The 18,711-nt window shown below is 48.5% G+C and overlaps 1 protein-coding gene across 7 annotated transcripts in view; it reads right to left on the reverse strand.

The window, feature by feature from the left end:
- LOC135900150 (cytoplasmic dynein 2 intermediate chain 1) overlaps window positions 1-18,711 on the reverse strand; it is a 120,295-nt gene that overhangs the window by 17,407 nt on the left and 84,177 nt on the right. For all 7 annotated transcript variants that reach the window (XR_010563805.1, XM_070536880.1, XM_070536882.1 and 4 more), the window contains 6 exons: window positions 15,964-16,037; window positions 15,823-15,898; window positions 14,179-14,302; window positions 4,170-4,230; window positions 2,670-2,713; window positions 1,167-1,347 (listed from right to left, as the gene is read on the reverse strand). Coding sequence is in view for 6 of the 7 variants with exons in the window: in XM_070536880.1 (XP_070392981.1) it covers window positions 1,167-1,347; window positions 2,670-2,713; window positions 4,170-4,230; window positions 14,179-14,302; window positions 15,823-15,898; window positions 15,964-16,037 (560 nt within the window). In the remaining variant the exon portion in view is untranslated. The remainder of the gene's footprint in view (window positions 1-1,166; window positions 1,348-2,669; window positions 2,714-4,169; window positions 4,231-14,178; window positions 14,303-15,822; window positions 15,899-15,963; window positions 16,038-18,711) is intronic.

An 18,711-nucleotide genomic window follows, 5' to 3' on the forward strand; every position in this document is an offset into this window, starting at 1 on the left:
TCAGAAAAGCGTTTTTGCGTTGTACATGTGTTTGAATAGGCCGCCTCGGTGTTGGGCCCGGGCTAAAGCTTCCTCTTAAGGACATTTGGCGAACTTTGGTTAACCTGGCCACTTTGATTTCTCGCGCAAGTGGTGCGCAATGCAGCTCGAGAAGGAGAATTGCGCTACGTACCACAGGCATACGATTGCTTTTTAAATTATGCTCAGGTAAAAAAGAAACACAAACAAAGCACGCCCGGTATGTACGCGCACTTGCAGAGCGTGGCGTATGTTTCTTTGCTCCCATGCACGTGTTATCAAGCAGCTAAAATTTACAAACATGGATCAATTAGGTCGAGAAAAAAGAGCTCGCTCCGGCTCGCTCGATTGTCTGTTATGCTGCTACACGGGGACGCGCAATGAGCGGCAGCACAGCAAACAGGCGAGCGAGCCGGATCGAGTGCTCTGGTCCCACGTGACCACCTTCTGCATTCTGACGTCACGACAGGTACACCCACTGGGAAACAGCGACTGGTTCGCAGAAGAAGCTATCAGAGTAAATCATTTAGGGCGCTCTGAGACCCGCAACCTCGCGCTCAGCGGTAGAACGGCACGGCAGCTCATTCACCGCAGCGGATATAACGATCCAAACTGCTCAACATCCTCGCCCACCGCTCCGTACAGGGTGAAGACAACCGCCGCCATTCTCCCGCCCGCTCTTCACACCTGGACACGCCACCTGGGCATGGCAACGTCGGTTCTGGCAGCGAGAGCCTCGTCAAAGAATGTCTCCACCCTGTACGGAGCAGCGGGTGAGGAGGACATTGAGGCACCGTAAACTGTCAAACATTCGGACGCCCTCTCTCGGAGCCTATCGCACCGATAGAATGACGCGAATCAATATCGCGCGCTGTGTTTCAAGCATCAGAACCTGCAGCACCACTCGCGATTGTTGTATAAAGAGTAGGTTAAATGCGAATATTCCTTATGTCCTATTCTGTTCCTTTCTCGCCATCTCACGAGCGGCCGGTGCCGGCGATGACGTAAGCGGAGCGCCGCCTCGACCGCTGATGAAGCACGAATAAAGAAAATAATTGCAATAGAGACGTTGGCGTCATGGCACCGACGATGTCCACCCGTTGACGAGTGAAGCGCCGCACCGTCACGGCGCTGAGGTGCACACTCACGGCGGCAGGAAGTGCGGCACCCGGAACACCGCGGCACGCACGAGTCTCAGCGCGGCCCCAGGTGCGAGCCCGAGGTCCGAGAGGGATCCCTCCGGCTCGCTCTTCACGGCGGCCACCGCCCACGAGACCAGCGTGCCTTCTTCGTCCAGGCTCCAGACGTTGTAGCCGCCTTCGGACGTACCTGCGTCCGAAGGGCAGCCTTCTTGCTTTTTTTTTCTCCGACCTTTCGGTGGAAAACAGTGCCACGCAGATTTGTTATTCGATTGTAGGGAAGCTTCAAGGAAAATTTTCGAAGGCACCGTAGCCGTGATGTTCAGTCCAAGTAATATTCTACCGCGGTCCGCGCCTCGTATGCTGGGTGCAAGGGTGAGCGGATGGTAGCTTGATGCGCGCATGCGCCCTCCGCCTGACGCGCAGCGGTGTCCGCTTGCCTGAGCTAGCGAGGGTGGTCGATGCGCGAGCCCCTTTTCGCGCACCTCGCTCTTGTCCAACATGGCTGCCTCCAGTGACATGTACTTCAACCACGCCTTTATGTTTGTCTGCGCAGCGCAAGCCACAAAAGCGATTTCGCGTAGACCAAGATTTGTGTTTGCTACAACAAGTTGCAAGTGCTGACCCATTTTAAAACCCCGCAGCGTGGGAGGATGTGGTGCGCGCTATGGAGCGCGTTGGCTAGCGTTGGCGTCAGAAAGGAAGTGGATTCGATGCAGAAATCAAGCTCGCTGGCTATCACGTGGAGCTCCCAGAGACGGCGCTTTATTTTTCATAGATTAAGATGGACCGGTAACGCATTACAAGCGCACGTCTAGATACTTCATCGACAATTAAGCTATATATATTCGTTTTACTTTATAAAAGTGATCAGCGGATGTTTTTATTTTGTTTCATTACTCTGAATTTGGCCAGAGCGTGCTGTGACTACGAAAGGTCCGCTCCGCTACGCTAAACGTATCACTAAATCATGAAAATCGCCCGCCGCTCCCCTGTGGCTTTGCGGGGCAACTCGGTGCGGAACGGACCGTAAGGACGCTGAACTAAAACACTCCGATATTTGAGGTCACGTGCTTAAGGGCGCGGCAGACGGGGAGGAGGGAATGGGAGAAGTGAACGCCCGTCTCCTTCGCTAGGCCGCGAGGCTGAGCGCATACGCGACCCGCGCGCCCTTATATCTCGGAGGCAATCTGCGGCGGGGTTGGCCACGAACGTTTCGCTTCAAAATTCGGCCCTTACACGAGTGTATACAGGGTGTATGACCTCACCACGGAGTACACTGTGGACCACACGATCTCGTGACGTGCTTATTCATCACAGCACCGGCGGTTTCGCGTGCGAGGAAACGAACGCGCGTAATCCCGCCGTCTCGAAATAGAGTACTGGAGATTAGTTTGAACCGTTGCTGCTGACAAGCGTGCAGACACACGTACGTAAACAGTGCTGATCACAAACGCTCACGCACATATTCGAGGTTAATAAAAAAAAGAGACGGAAATGTAGGTAACTTACTTTGCGAAGCCCGTTGCTGTTTGACAACGTCGGAACTGCCGCACCTGAATGCACACGCGGGCAAGAAAGAAGAAAGCCGACAGGAAACATATTTGTATTGCGCACTCACCTTTTACAATACAAGCGTTACTGCAACTGCACAAAGAACTATAGTGGCTACCCATAGCGATCGAAAAAAAAAATATTTCGCGGATACCACATGCATTACTCGTTTAACGCGAGGTTGTGAAGCCGCGGCCAATGAAAAAAGCCGACCACGGCTTTCTCGTTCAAGTGTACTTATTGAACACACTGAAAGCACGTCCTGCTGCGTCCGGACCCACTTTAGAAGTGTTGTCACCGGGGTTGTCGTTGTAATCATTGGTTCTGTTATGACCATTGTGAGCACCATCTTCATGTCAGAGAAGGAGAGTAGCCAGTGACCATGCATGGGCCTCAATCTCGCCTTAACTATAGTTAATGAAAATGATATTCTCTATTAAAAAATTGAACACAAACGAACAAATGTCTCCTAACATTCAAATTCAATTTTATTTTCATCTCAATGATGACGGCATGTTGGCTCGGGAGAAAAGGTGCGTTTGTCGCCTGAGGTGAACCCGAGCCTCCTTATACATGGAAAGCAACGAGGGCATAAAGGCGAGGTCAGTGAACGTAAAAAAGCGTGACAAGGTTTTACACAGTAGAAGTCATATTATACATGGACACCAATGCTACATACACAAACTACAATATACATAGACAGTTTTCTTAACGGCTCAAATGACATATCTTTTCACAATAAAAGTGCTTTTCCAATCGAACATTTCAACAGTCAAATGGCCAACTCCCCCAGTGGGTCTCGAAAAATAATAATTAATAATAATATATGGGGTTTTACGTGCCAAAACCACTTTCTGATTATGAGGCACGCCGTAGTGGGGGACTCCGGAAATTTTGACCACCTGGGGTTCTTTAACGTGCACCTAAATCTAAGTACACGGGTGTTTTCGCATTTCGCCCCCATCGAAATGCGGCCGCCGTGGCCGGGATTCGATCCCGCGACCTCGTGCTCAGCAGCCTAACACCATAGCCACTCAGCAACCACGGCGGGTCATCGAAAAATAAGCTTAGGCTTTAAGAGAAATGGGAAGTCACGAAAGCAAAAAAGCGCGCACAGGAAAACGTTATAATGTACACTGTAAACTCTTTTACAGCCTTAAGGGTGCATAAGGTACGGGTGTGAGAGCGTGAGTTACAGACCTATTTGCGCCCTTGCGCACACCCTCAAGGGTGCATTTTAGTTGACAGTGTACGGGTCGGGGACTCAAGATACTACAGTAGGCGTAATGTGGCGATAAATGCAATGAAACAGGCGTTTTACCGAAGGGTCGTCTTTTTATCAGCAACGCGCGACTCGATTCATCACGCATCCCAGATAACGTGAGACACGCCCGAAAACCATCACTTGGTCCCCCGTGCAAGGTGCGAAAGGGAACGAGCAGCGCTGTTAATACGAACGTTTGGTGGCAGCAGACGTCCACGATTTTGGCGAAGTGGCAGTCCTTGTCGAAGAGGGAGGCTGGAAACAAGAACAGTGAAGGGTGCAGTTCTCGTGACTTGCATCTATGCAAGGTGAAGCTACTTGCGACCGTGATAGCCGTTAGTATAGTAGCTGGAACAAGTTTGAGTTGAGGAGGAGCAAGCTACACACGACACGCCTTCGGAACAGTTTTAGCGAACGTTTGAGTTTGGGCGTTCGAACTACTCAGAGCTGTGCTATTGTACTGCCCGCCGTGATTGCTTAGTGGCTATGGTGTTGGGGTGCTAAAGACGAGGCCGCGGGATTGAATCCCGGCCACGGCGGCCGCATTTCCATAGGAGCGAGAATACCCGTGTACTTAGATTTAGGCTCACGTTAAATAACCCCAGATGGTCCAAATTTCCGGAGTCCACCACTACGGCCTGCCTCATAGTCAGAATGTGGTTTTGGCACGTAAAACCACATAAGTTTTTGTTGCTATTGTAGTTGGACACACACACACACAAAAAAAACGGCTGCTTAGGCGTTAGAGTGATCGCGTCGCTGATAGCGCAGCAACATCATTCAATAAATGCTGCAGCACGTAGGCTATGCAAGCGACTTTCCGTGGACGCCCGTATAATTTGGCGAGGTTTCACGCACATGTGTAATCTTGCGCGAGTCGGTAATGACGGTACGTTTCGACGGTGCCTACATTACAAAAATTGCAGTGACTACGTCATGTAGCTTTGGCCCCAGAACCATTGTGCGTTGGAAAAGCACGCATTACCTCTAACACAGAGTAAGAGCACGCGGCAAAGTACGTGTACATATCACATTTCGCTGCTTACCTATTCAAGTTCTTCTACGGAGTTTTTATGTCAGCGTTGTCATTTATGGCCCTTTGTTCGTTTTTGTTTCTCTTAGTAAGGGATCTCATTTTCATAGCTAAGCTTTCGCAATAGTATATTATTTATTATGAAATGTAGAGTACACTACTTCGGCTTCTTACGGTTTCTCAGCTATAGCGAACAAAAACAACAACGACTTTAAAAAGAAAATTTTCTTTTTCTCCATCTCGAACAGCACAATGAAGTACAAGCAGGCGGTAGACCCATGGCAAACGCGTGTGTAGCTATATTTGCTTTTCGAGCTACCGCCACGATGTTGGCCTTATACCATTCACGTCAGCCAGTGCCAAACGCGACACGATATAAGCCGACGATAAGCTGCGCGTGCCCCTCCAGTCTATCGTAAGACGCCACTGGTTGACGCGGCACTTATTTGAATCGCAAGGAAGCCGGAACTTTCTTTGCGAATTCAGCAGTTACAACTGGCTCTGTATGAGAAACTGGCTCTTCCTGTCAGAAGGCGACAATAATTCGCTGCACAAGCAAGCGCACACGTGCTATAGCACGTCGCACGCGTATAGCACGTGTACAGCAAGTCTATTTTGGCACGTCGCACGTGTATAGCACGTCGCAGTTGGGACTATATAGTAGTCCGAACTGCGATGAAGAAACGGGAACAAGGCCTCGAGCACGCTCACCAAGAACAACTAGGCTATTCCACTCTTTTCTGCAGGCGCACTTCCGTGTTTGCGTAACGCGGGCAGTAAATGCCTGCCTTTTTCCGGCTAAGCATCATACAAAAGCGCATTGTTCAAAGCACGCAAAAAAGCAGTGCACTTGGTTTGCTTTCTTTCAAATGGTTCATCTTTCTTTTTTTGTAGTTGTTGGTAGATCTGTACAAACAAAAGTACTGGTTGTTTGCTTTGTTTAATGACAGTTAACGAACGCGAAACGCGGACAGGTGCTCATTGAACATTTCGAAAGCCGGCCTGTTCCAATAATAATTTGAAGCGCATTTCGCGCATATTTGCCCCCACTTCTTTACACTACAAAATTAAAGTGTATACCCCACGAAATTGACGACTGAACATTATAATTCCATCCTGCGAAATTAGATGTACGCTGCTGCCGACGTTACGCACACCATCACCGCAAGCGACGTACGTCACGCCTGCACGCTCGTGTCCGGAAGTGCATCCTTTCAGGCCCTTCACAAAGCACAAGTGCATTACCGAACTAAATCAATGCTTAAAAGTAAAATGCGTCAGAAAAATCTGTAAAGCATGATTTACACGTAAGACGTGATAGCTACGGATCGTTATTCGAATAGGTGGCGGAGCCCTTAGCACGACATGCATCCTCGTTCTTGTAGGCCCTCCGCCTATATCTTCTATCCTCTATATCTTAATCTTCAATAACGCACTTGCGCTATAGTGCAAGTCCGTTATTGAAGATTCTGGGCTAGAATATGCATTTACATGTACGTGCATGCATATGAATGTACGTACGGCACGCCACTTCAGAGTCCATGATGATGATCTCAGCTTTTGTCTGAGTGGTGGCTAACCCGATCGCTGCCGCTTCCGCTTGGACGGCAGTCGACCGTATTAGAGTGAGGCTCGTTATGAGGGTATTGGGGGTGGCGACGACTGCGGGTTTTGGTGCTTGAGCGGGTGTAGTCCGTATACAAAGTAGTGCTAGTGTCTCCGTATTGCTTTTCGAGTGCTTGGGCTCTGGCCTGTCTTCCCCCTTCGATATGTGTGGAAGGTTCCGCGGAAGCGGGGTGCTTTTGCAGTCTCGATCGAATGTCCAGTGGGATGTCCGCCGTTTTGTGTCAGTGGCTTGTGGGGGTGCGTAGCCTTGGCGTTGGAGTACGTGGCGTCCAGTGGCAGCGGCGGATAGGCGCACTTTCCGCGCGGTGAAGTGGGCTTCACTCGATTCTTCTAGGGTGCTATACAGTCTAAGTGCTGGAGAACGGGCAGTTGCTGTACCCGTGGGTAGAGCTGAAGCTTGTTTATAGGCCTTTCCGATGATTGCGTTTATCTTCTTACTTACCCCCACCTGAAGGATGGCATAGGGCCTGTTAGGATCGGCCTGCAGCTGTTTCAGCCCGCTGCACGTGTTCCGATCCAACCGGGACGGTGGCGCACTTCAGAGAACTGCGGATAACCGGCAGCCACGTGGCGAGGGGTCAGCTCAGGGGAGTTCTCGAGGGAAGGTAATTGGCGGAACCTCCCTATGCGCTTTTCGAGACACCAGACAATGTGCTACGCGGGCACGTCACCCGAGACGGCTCCGAGTTCGACGAAGCAGGCTTTGTGCGCAACACGACAACGCCGCCCTGTTCTGCTATGAGTGGGGGAGTTGCCGCGGGAACGCCGACGAGGGCTCCTTCCCGCGTTCCGACCAAGACGCAAGACAATGTGCTACGTCGCGCTACCCGGGACGGCTCAGAGTTCTACGAAGCCCCTCTGACGTCGGCTCCGGACCATTACACCTGTGCGTGTGTGCGGCACGTGTATGTGAGCCCTCATCCTCCTCCAAGTCGACAGCCCTCATCCTTCTCCAAAAGAGCGGGTCATCTTCAATGACGTCGAACTGTGCGTCAAGCAGAGTGCTTATAAGCAGCGATTGTCGGCTGCTAGAGGGTGCTCGTCATTGTGCTCGTTGTCGTGCTTGAAATGTACTCGTGAGCTGTGTGCTCGTAAGCTGTTTGCTGTATGTTAGTCTTGCGGGCTCCATTTGGGAGTCACGCTAGACTTTCGATGTATGACTTGTCTAAGATGTAAATAATGTAAATAAATCCTGCTCGCCTAGTCCTGTCGCCCCAAGGTCCCCCGACGACTACGACCGCTGCAATCCTACATCTGGTTGGCAGCGGTGAGTCGGCCTACAGCTCGTACACCGTCCGACAACTCGAACAAATGGTGGCAGCGGCGAGATCGTCCGACGAATCTAATAGGCCCGACGTAGGTTATCCGAGAAACAATGAAATCTTGTACCAGACGCACCATGTCTTGTTCTTTCATGCCATGCTTCTAACTGGCCATCCTTCGTATCATTCTTGCTATCTGGGACGTCGTTGCGTCTGGTTTTTGGATGAGCTGGTTGTTCTTGCAGTTTTCTTTTTTGGAGGGTCATGCCCAGGATCTTGACTGCTCAGGTAGAGATGATATGCCCGTCCAGTGACATTTGTAAGACCATGGCAGGATACCGTCGCGTCTTCTGCACGAGTAAGAGCTTAGATTTTCAAGTGGCACAGGCGCACTGTTTTGCGTAGGCGGGAACTACGTTGGCAGCCCGTTCGAGGTGGTCTTGCATGGCTCCTGCTGGCTCTTTGTGTATCCATATCGTTATGCCGTTGGCGTATACTCTTTGCCGAATATTCGGGATTTCTGCAAGGCCCGTGGTGAGGCTGATCAGGGATATATTGAATAATATAGGGAACAAGACCATTCCTTGCGGTGTTCCTTTGCTTCCGCACGCAGTGGTATCGCATCGTCATCTAGGACTACAATGACGGCTTGTCTGTCTGTGAGGAAACCGCGGACGTACTCGTACGTTCTTTCGATGATGACCACTGCGGTTCTAAAGAATGTATGGGTCACCTCATCGCCTTAGAGGTCTAAGGCAAGCATTGGCTTAGGCATGGTCTTGCTCGCAGCGTCGACGACGTCACTCTTTCTTTGTAGGAAGATGTTTTGTATCGACAGGCCAGGACGGAAACGGAACATCATGTGTGGCATTTTTCCAGTTGCTTCGAGGTACTTTTGCAGACGGATGAGTACGATGCATGAGATGAGGGAGATCGGGCGGAGATTGTCGATGCTCGGCGTCTTGCCTGATTTGGGCATCAGTCTCACCTGGGCCTCTTTCCATGCGATCGGCAGTGTGCGGGGCATCCATAAATTCTGTTAGCCCTAAGCTGGAGCTTTCTTCTAGATTTGGTATTGCCTTGTTGGTGACCTTATCTTTGTCTGGAGATGTATTTTCGCGGATCTTGGCCAGGGCCGCACTGACCTTAGCCTGAAAAGGACACCAAAGGCTAATACTAAGTCGACGTGGACTGCTTAAATAACATTCCGGGAACCTCGCAACGCTTGTTTCCTGCCAAGACTTATTTTAGGAGAAAATTGCGCCTGAAGGGTTCGAATACCTTTTTCGAAACTCAAATCTGCCGCCACCCAACCGGGGGAGTGCTGACGTTGCATATACCATCACCACCCTTTGCTGCGGCGTCCCACAGAGGGCGATACCGAGCCAAGATAGATAAAGTCAGAGCGGCGGATTCGCCGCTGCAGCTGCTTTTTGGCCAAGTGGCGTAGACCGTTCGCGCATCCCGCGACATCACATGGAAGTTGAATTCTCTGCTACTTGCAGTTTGTGCGAGTTTCGCGAGCCAGCAAAAACCAGCGCAGCACTACGCGATAACTACTGAAACGCGAAAGCGTGAGCGGCGCGGACTCGAGAGGAAACGAAACCGTTCGACCGCCCGCGTCGTTGTCAAGGGAAATTTCAATGAGTTATTTTCTCTAAAAATAAAATAGAACTGAAAAGCAGCATTTTATTTCGTCTTATAAAAGAAAACAACGGTGTTTTGTGCAACGAGTGGTTGAGTACTTGTGGCAGAATTTAACTGAGGAGTGCTTTCGTCATCGGACAAGCGCTTGAATTTCCCGGCGGACTCTCTAATCATGTCATGCATTTACCTCAATTTCTCAATAATTAAGGCTCTGTTCGCGATAATATTGAAGCCTTAGAGATTCTCGAACACTAATCTGTCACTTTAGCTTGACTTAACATTAGCCTTTAGTGTCCCTTTGGCCGATATTATTAGCTCGTCGAATGTTTGGTGGTTCCATGTTCGGAGGGGGGGGGGGGAGGAGGTATTTTTTAGGGGAGTCTGGGAAATATCGTGTCATGACGCTTTCCATGAGGTCTTCTGTTGAGCCAAGGCTGAGGAGTGTTTGCATGGTATTGCTCACTTCTCCGTGACCTTTGGTGGGATAAATAAGATACCGGAACAGGTTCCACGTTTTGGAGGTGCTGAGCCTGCTATTTAGGCTGTTGCACATGTGGAACCAATTATGCCGGCTAAGATGCGTCGCGTACATGGCTGCCTCCTTGTTGAGATTGCCTATCCGGATTCTGAACTTTCTTACGTCTCTGTCTCTTCCATATCCGGAGTAGGCTGCGCCTGACATCCCAGAGGTGGAGTAGGTGGTTATCTACAGCCGAAAGTTTGACGGACGTGTGGACTTTGCTCATGTGGTGTATTGCATCGCTAGCGAGTTCTTGTACCCAAATTCGTACGTCATCATTTCTTTCGAATCACATCCCAGTACGTTAATTTTGTCTCTCCTATCTTTCTTCTGCAGTGAGGGTTCCGGGATATTTTCTCGGTGCTCATGTGATAACTTCCCGAATTGTCTTAGCGGTTCCACCAGCTGGTACGCAGGGAATTGGCTGGGAGAGTAAAGTCCGGGCTTGTGCCTCTCGTTACGCTCGTGCCATTTCACGTTGGTGTGTTGAAATCGACAACGAGAATGGGGTTCCCTACATACTTGATTTCCGAGAGCCCTCTGCCTTGTTTGTTTCGGCAGCTGTAGCACCGAGTTTGATGCTCTACGTTGAAGTCCCGCACTCGTTTGGGGCCGGCTAAACGTTTCACTTGCTGTAAAATGTCGGCTAAACCTGAGGCTTTGCTCTTCGGACGACAGTAGATGTTAAGGACAAATACAGTCTTGTCCTTCTTTGTTTCCTGGGGATGAGCTCAGTGAGAATATGGTCGTGGGTATTTGTCGTATGTCTATGTTGAATCGTCGTTACGTCTCTTCTGATGAGGGTACACATGTCCCTACAGTTTTTCATGGTATGCGTTATGTACCTCGCCATTATGGCTGAGCGATTCGTTTATTGCAGTTCTATGAGTTGTGGAGGGGCTGTCTGAGAGAATACGTATTGTTGGAGGTCCCCTTTCTTGTGTTTGAAATCGCGACAATTCTGCTGCCAGATTAGGAGTGTGAGCTGCACCTGGTGGGGTGGGTTAGGCTTCATTATTACTTGTACAGTTGTTCGTGGTAGCGTCGGTTTGTCCTGCTGGACGCAGGTACGGCTTCGGTTTTCTCGAATTGCGTACTGACCCTGTTGGTTGTTGAAGCTCCAAGCGTTCAATTAAGGTTTGGGTATTTGGAATCTGCGTTCATAGTTGCGTGGTTTGACTCGCCATCTACTCTATTTGGACGGTGGTTGCCTGCAGCTAGTCTCGTACCAGATTGGTGAGCTGCTCGAAACTACTTGGGAATTTTTGCTCGTTAATGAAGATTGTGGACCCGATGAGAATGACCCGGCATCGTCAGCGTTAGTCAGCGCAAAAGAGAAATATATTGTAGAAACAGACGGCCCACAAAGAATTGCCATTTATTAAACAGATGACTGCATTGATGTCGCGGCTACCATCGTTGAGCCTGAAACACCCGCTGACGCAGGTGTCATCGAAGGTGACCAACGTTTACTGCTCAACCGTGTAATTTGCGTCGCAAAAGGGATCGCTCGACTGCATGGAGGAAAATCGTAAGTGATGCTAACCAACTTCAGCCAAGAGTTCAAGCACATCAACAAGGGCACGACAATCGCATAATTCGAGAAAATTGTGGAAACCAGCAATGCATTTGTCCTCTCGGATTATGCCGCATCTACCGCGACGACCACAGTTCAGGAACCAGACTTCGAGATAAATCCAAGTCTTCCCATGATTAAGCTGCAACTGCTCAGAAGTCTGCTTCGACGATACAAAGAGTGCTTTTCGACGCCAGCAAGGATTCGACAAACACCAGTCGCAAAGCAGTGCATAATCATCGGAGTGCGCTCGACCACTCCGCCAGAGCCCTTACCGAGTTTCGCCGCGAGAACGTGAAGCTATAAGAGAACAAGTCGACGAAATGCTGCGCGACGACATCATCCAGCCGTCGAATAGCCCGTGGACATCTCCTGTAGTCTTGCTGAAGAAAAAGGATGGAACCCTACGTTTCTGCGTCGATTATCGTCAATTTCTCGCCGATGGATCTCAAGTCTGGCTACTGGCAAATAGAAGTCGACGAGAGAGATCGCGAAAAGACCGCCTTCACCACGCCAGACGGGCTCTACGAGTTAAAGGTTATGCCATTCAGATTGTGCTCGGCGCCTGTAACGTTCCAGCGCGTGATGGACACGGTTTTAGCGGGATCGAACTGGCAGACCTGTCTTGTTTACTTCAATGACGTAGTCGTATTCGGAAATTTCGACTATCACCTTAGGCGGCTTGCGACAGTACTGGAGGCCATCAAGTCATCAGGGCTCACTCTGAAGCCAGAGAAGTGCCGCTTCACTTACGACGAGCTTCTGTTTCTATGCCACGTAATCAGCAAGTCTGGAGTCCGCCCCGACCCGCAGAAGACTGCTGCCATCGCAAAGTTTCCACAGCCCATCGACAAGAAGGCAGTGCGTCGGTTCGTTGGCATGTGTGCCTACTACAGGTGGTTTGTCAAAGACTTTTCACGCATTGCTTAGCCGCTGACACATCTAACTAAATGTAATGTCGAGTTCAAGTGGAAAACGCCGCAGGCCGACGCATTTGAAGAACTCAAACGACGCATGCATTCTCCCCCAGTACTTGCGCACTTCGACGAGGACGCCGATACCGAAATCCACACTGACGCCAGTAGCCTAGGCCTCGGTGCCGTCCTAGTCCAGAGAAAAGACGGACATGAACACGTGATAGCTTACGCTAGCCGGTCGTTGTCAAAAGCGGAAGGCAATTATTTTACAACCGAAAAAGAATGCCTCGCCATCGTTAGGGCTACAGCGAAATATCGCCCTTACCTATATGGCAGGCAATTCAATGTTACTCAACCTCCTTCAGTTACTCAGGTATGTCATAAATGCTTTTCATTCTAGCATTTCTGCATACGTCTCTAATCTTTCTTTTTCTTGCTCAGTGGCTATGGTGTTGGGCTGCTGAGCACGAGGTCGCGGGATCGAATCCCGGCCACGGCGGCCGCATTACGATGGGGGCGAAATGTGAAAATATCCGTGTACTTAGATTTACGTGCACGTTAAAGAACCCCAGGTGGTCGAAATTTCCGGAGTCCTCCACTACGGCGTGCCTCCTAATCAGAAAGTGGTTCTGGCACGTAAAACCTCATAATTTAATTTAATTTAATTTAATTTAAATAATTTAGAGCTTGTCTACCTTGTACCGCTACCTGTGCTTACAACTGATTCGGTCGTATCAGTCCCTGGGTTTTTCCCACCAATAATCTAAACGTCTCTTGCTTATCTGTACTGCCGACCGGTCGATGCTTCTGTCTATTATAAATCCAAGTGCTTACGGAAGGGATGTCACTGGGCGAATTCCTTCGCATTCCATCAGGATGTGCTGAGTGATCTCCGGATTTTGGCTACAGTATACACGTGCCTCACCTAATTGCGCATATTTGCGCCGGTACGTTTTTGTCCCTTAGACAACCATATTGAGCCTGAAATAGCACGGCACTTCCCTTCATGTTATCGTTCGTAATTTCTTTTTTCTCATGCTTGTAAATCTTCACGGTCTTTTTTGTCTCCGTTCTTTGCGTACAATTCGCTGTATCTGTTTCCTCTCGCTTTCTTTCTGATCACTCGTGGGTCTCTATTTATACACTTTAAATTACCCTGCACTTGGTTGCCAACTTTCTTGACCTCTTCCTCCATTCTGTGTCCCCAGTAAACGGGACAAAACCGTTGAAATTGACAACTGCAGAGCGCCTGGAGTATAAAAGGGGGTTCGCCATAGGTTCTTGTGCTACGCAAACCACGTACGCGTACTGCACTTCACTGATTAACTAAGGAGGACATACGACGTGGCGGCGCAGTCGTTAGTCGCAGCAATTCATAAGGCAAAGAAGGGGTAAGGCGTGCAGGCGCGGACACAATAGAAGTGTACAACACGAACGCCGACTACCAACTGCAGGAAGCACTGATGCAAAAAAAGAAAAAAGACACAAAACTCATCTGCGCATGTCCTTTGCATTATGAATGCTTACAAACTAGCGCAGGTTTCAGTTGTTCTAAGTCACACCGACAAAGTTTTCCCGCAACACACTGAAAGGCATAAAAAAAAAAACAAAAAAAGCGTCACCTGTTGAGTACGCCGGCATCTTCATGTTGTACTCTTGGCATTGTGGGCAGCCTTCGTCGATCACAACGTTCTTGGAAAGGCAGAACTTGTCCCTGAGGTCCCACAACTCGACCGAACCGTCCAGCTGGAAAAAATGAACCAATCATGCGGATAGCATTTCGTGTTTGCATAAGTCGACGGTTACAAACACCTACTGGTTGAAGACATTACTACAGCCGTAGAAATGAAATTTACGCAGTAGTCATCGCTACTCATATTCTCGTATCACTACTTGTTGCTGGGCTGGTTGGTTTATGCATATTATGGCGAAAAAAACAAGTTTGGCAATTTCACCCCAAAGGCGAAGCATTGACAGCGATAGCAAGGTATGGCGTTGCGTTTTGAACTCCTCGGTCGGTGTTCCAACAATACGCGGGTGCGACATGTTGGCTCGACGCAGCATTCAAGGCAACATCTGCTGCGCTGAAGAAATTTTTCTAATGTGTAAGCATTCTTTGACGAGTATACCTTAGCCCGTCACGCGAAAAGTGTAACGCCTTGTATCTGCTCACAAATGCATAATTTGCGAAGTTGAGATATTTAATCGTTATAATAGTGTAAATGTAGACGACTGGAAGCTTTAGAGGCGATAGGGAACAATCGAAACAAGAAAATTCACCCGGAAACATCCTCTGGTAGTTGTGTAAGTATGGTAAACATTGTGCCACATGCTCATCTCCACGCAGCCTGGTGTCATTATCAATGTTATGGAACTTGATCCGACCAGTATAAACCCTTCTCAACCCACATCGGTCGTTCGCTTATCATATTTGATAGCGAACGCGATAATGCAGGCTTAATTAAGAGAGATTTCATTACGGCAACCGAAGCCAAGACCTACGTCGTTAATTAAGGTGAAGTTAATTAGCAACATTTCATTCAGATAACATTAATGAATACATTCGAATCCTCGACCCTTGGTGGGAGTCGAACGCACGAACTTTGGCGTTAATTAAGTTGAATTAAGAATAATTGAGCGTAGCTGCTGCAGAACCACCACTACATTTGCTGAGAGGAATATGCAATGTTTTATTGATGCTTCGGGTGCTTGTTTTGAGCTTGTTCTTTATTAAAACGTATGCTGTTCTCTGTGTTGCATGGGTGATTTTAATGAATGTATGAACTGTTCGCTTCACTTTGCTGAGCGCTTGTAGCCTCCGCCTTGCGGTGGTATGAGCCATTGCTTAAGGGGGTATGAGCCATTCACTGTCTTACGTGACCGACATATTTCTCGTTGGGTAGGCATAGAAATGCTTAGACATTTAAAAAAATGATCGAGTGTCCGCAGCCTTTTGGAGATGGTGTGGTCACACCAACGCCAAAAACGCCGAATTTCCCGCTTCGTGATCCATATAATGTTTTCGCATTAAAAGCTGTCCGACTCGCCGTGCTTAACAATGAGGGAAGTTGCGCGGTTCTTAGCGTCTTATTTCCTTCAAATAGGAGCAAAGGCTCTTGCCACGTCAGAAGACGATGCTGAAAACTGCTTATATACTTGGGCGCTCATCTGATCACCGGTGCTTGCGTTCTCATTTCACGGTGGTGAAGAACGCTCCGCGGGATGCTGAACGGCGTTCAAGTTCTGGCCGCGCAGCTGCCACGTACCGAGCCTGTGACCAGGGACACCGCATCCAGAGGAGACCAGTGGCAACACGTCACCTGGCAGTTTGAGACGAGCACACTGTAAAAGGAAACAATGCATCGGTGAGCGGGACCGCGTTTGCAGCACGAAGCAAAGGCACGTACTCCGTCGGCGTCGAAGGACTGTTGAGGTTCCAGACGCAAAGGACCGTGGCGCCAGGAGCTCGCATTTCATCCGGCTGCGACCCCACCAAAGACAGGCTCAATTAGGTACAAGAACGGTTCGAGAGAAAATAGAGCCCATAAAGAGGCGCTAAACAGGAATATTAGGCGGTATATCGGCGAGTTGCGCTTACTCAGTCGCAAAACGACCACGCTTATCACGAGAGGACTGGGCTTGAAGAGTCTCAAGAACGGGAAACAGGTAGCGACTCCACCCTGGAATTTTCGCCTTTTTTGACAGCGTCCACTGTGGTGTATTGCAGCTGCAAGTCATTCAACGCATCAACGTGGCCGGATTCTGTTTACCGATAAAACAGATCGCATTCTACAGAAGCTTCAATGTGGCAAGTTTCGAGGGGCTTTGAAATTCATCATGTCACACTGACATTCAGAGACAAATTTGGCATTCATTCTCTTCTATAATTATCCCGCGTTCTCCGCCAAGTGAATGAAATCTATCTCTGGAAAGAATACCACGGTAAATTATTCTTTTCAGTGTTCCTTTGAGCTACGCCCTCACCGGCGGCAAAAACGCGAAGCCTGCCTCCAGCTGCAGCTCACCGCTCGCATTTAACCCGCTAGTGTGTATCATCTCTATGACGAGATATGTAGCGAGAGTGTGTTAATGATAGAGGCATGCGAATACTCCGAGTTTCCAACACCAATCGAATAGCCTCATCTATTCGATGCGTATTCGATTCGAGAGTTTACCACTACAAATTGTCAAACCTTCCTATCTTTCAAATACAAGAGATAACGACACTCATTGTAGTCTCGAAAGAAAGAGAATGACGGAGGCGAAGACTATTCCAAATTAATCTGCCACAGGTGAGGCGCCACTGCTTCGAAGAATCACCAGTTGCTCAGCGAATGCAGTTCCAGACAGCATATGCTCAATAATTTCCAATCATTCAATAGGAATGGCTTGCTTTTAGGCAGTATATATACAAATTTGTTGCCTGAATTTATTATTAGGCCGGTATCACCAGGTTCACATTTTTTTTTAAACAGTGGGTGATGTTGCAGTATCAAACTTTTTCTTCTTCGGCGAAAATCGTAAGTGCATGTGATGATGTGCTTGTTTCCTTCATTTGAATTAAATTGAATTCTTTGAGTAATGTGCCCAGCAACAGCCCGCATGCCTTTTAATTTGACGCACAGTGAAAAAAGAAAAGGGATGAAAAGAGATCAAGAACAAGATACATCTAACTCAAGAGTAATTTGGTACTATTAAATAAAACACAGACAGGCTATCATATATGAAAATGTCAGCATGACGGTTATCATTCACGCTGTTAAATAAACGTTCGAACCGAATTATGGGACTCTGATTCCAAACTTTATGAGATCAAAACAGGTAATTCTGAAGAAATCGACTTTTCGGAAAATAAAAACAACAGTTTAGCAATAGCGAGCATTCATTATAGCACATAGCATTATTCACATAGCATTGTGCCACCGCTATGCAAAAATGAGTATCATACTTTATGTCTCTAACTTAATATTTTCGTGCTGTACTTGATAAGAACTCGCATGTAACTCTAATAATAGGGATGAACATATGTACCTATCGAAAAGTAAATTAATGGATCTGGGCTGCAGTTCTTTTTTTTTCACTGCTATCCTGAAGAACCACGTCAACATTATTGCATATTTCTCAACAACGTCGTTATCGTACCACCTTATTGCCATTACTGCCATTGTGTCATGGTACCTCAGATAGTTGAAAGCAGTTGTTTTCTACTTACTACCAACATATCCGGTGTCCAGATGTCCAAGTGCCGACGGTATTACACTCATATGCAAATAAAAGTATGTTAGCCTAATTTTTCTACCAAACAGACTCCGCGCAAAGGTATGCTTGACTTTGTATGGACGCTTTTCACGGCGATTCCATAGGCACCGCCACGTTTGATCACGTGGTGAAGCGTCCATTGCTTGTCTCAGCTGCTTCCATTGCCTCCGTGTTTCTAATGGATGTGCACGAAGATATTGCGGCTCAGCAAACCTGTGTTTCGATCGGCGGCTATCATAGACGGTGACTTGGTGACACGAGGATTTGGGCACCGCTTCAGAGTACATGTAAGCGTTTTTAGAGCTCATTATGCCTTGCCCAAACTTCAAGGGGGCTAGGGCTTCAAGGGGCTTCAGGAGGGGCTAGAAATGTATTTCAAGCTGTTCAAACGTTCCGCTTATGAATTAAATCAGAATCAGTGTGTCTTTCATTTCGTTCTTTATTTGGCGAGCACCTTGAAGAATCGGCTTGTCATGTCTCTCACTCCATCGGTGCGGTCGCTGCCTGATTATTTTCTGCCTAATCACTCGCGGGTGTGCTCAGTTGCGATAGATTTATTCTTGCTGCGCACAATTAAGGGCTTGCAACGTATACGCTCTGCACTTTGTAATAGCTTGCAGTAAAGACTTATTACAGCTAGTCGCTCGCTTACTCTGTGGACCGTCACGAAACGTTCACCTCCGAATATTCGTGCGCATTCCGTGTAGTCGCCGTCACCCATGCTTCGGCGTAGCAGGGGTCTGTGAGCTTGGCCGCACAGACTCATTCAGCTCCTCAAAATGTCGATCACAATTTCTTGAAGCCAACTACCGCACGCGCCTTCCCTCTACCCTTCCACATATTGCAGCACATACGATGCACACTGCGTTCTAGCGAACACCCAGTAGTATTTCGGG

This window comes from Dermacentor albipictus, chromosome 4 (genome assembly GCF_038994185.2).
Source record: "Dermacentor albipictus isolate Rhodes 1998 colony chromosome 4, USDA_Dalb.pri_finalv2, whole genome shotgun sequence".
Lineage (NCBI taxonomy): Eukaryota > Metazoa > Arthropoda > Arachnida > Ixodida > Ixodidae > Dermacentor > Dermacentor albipictus.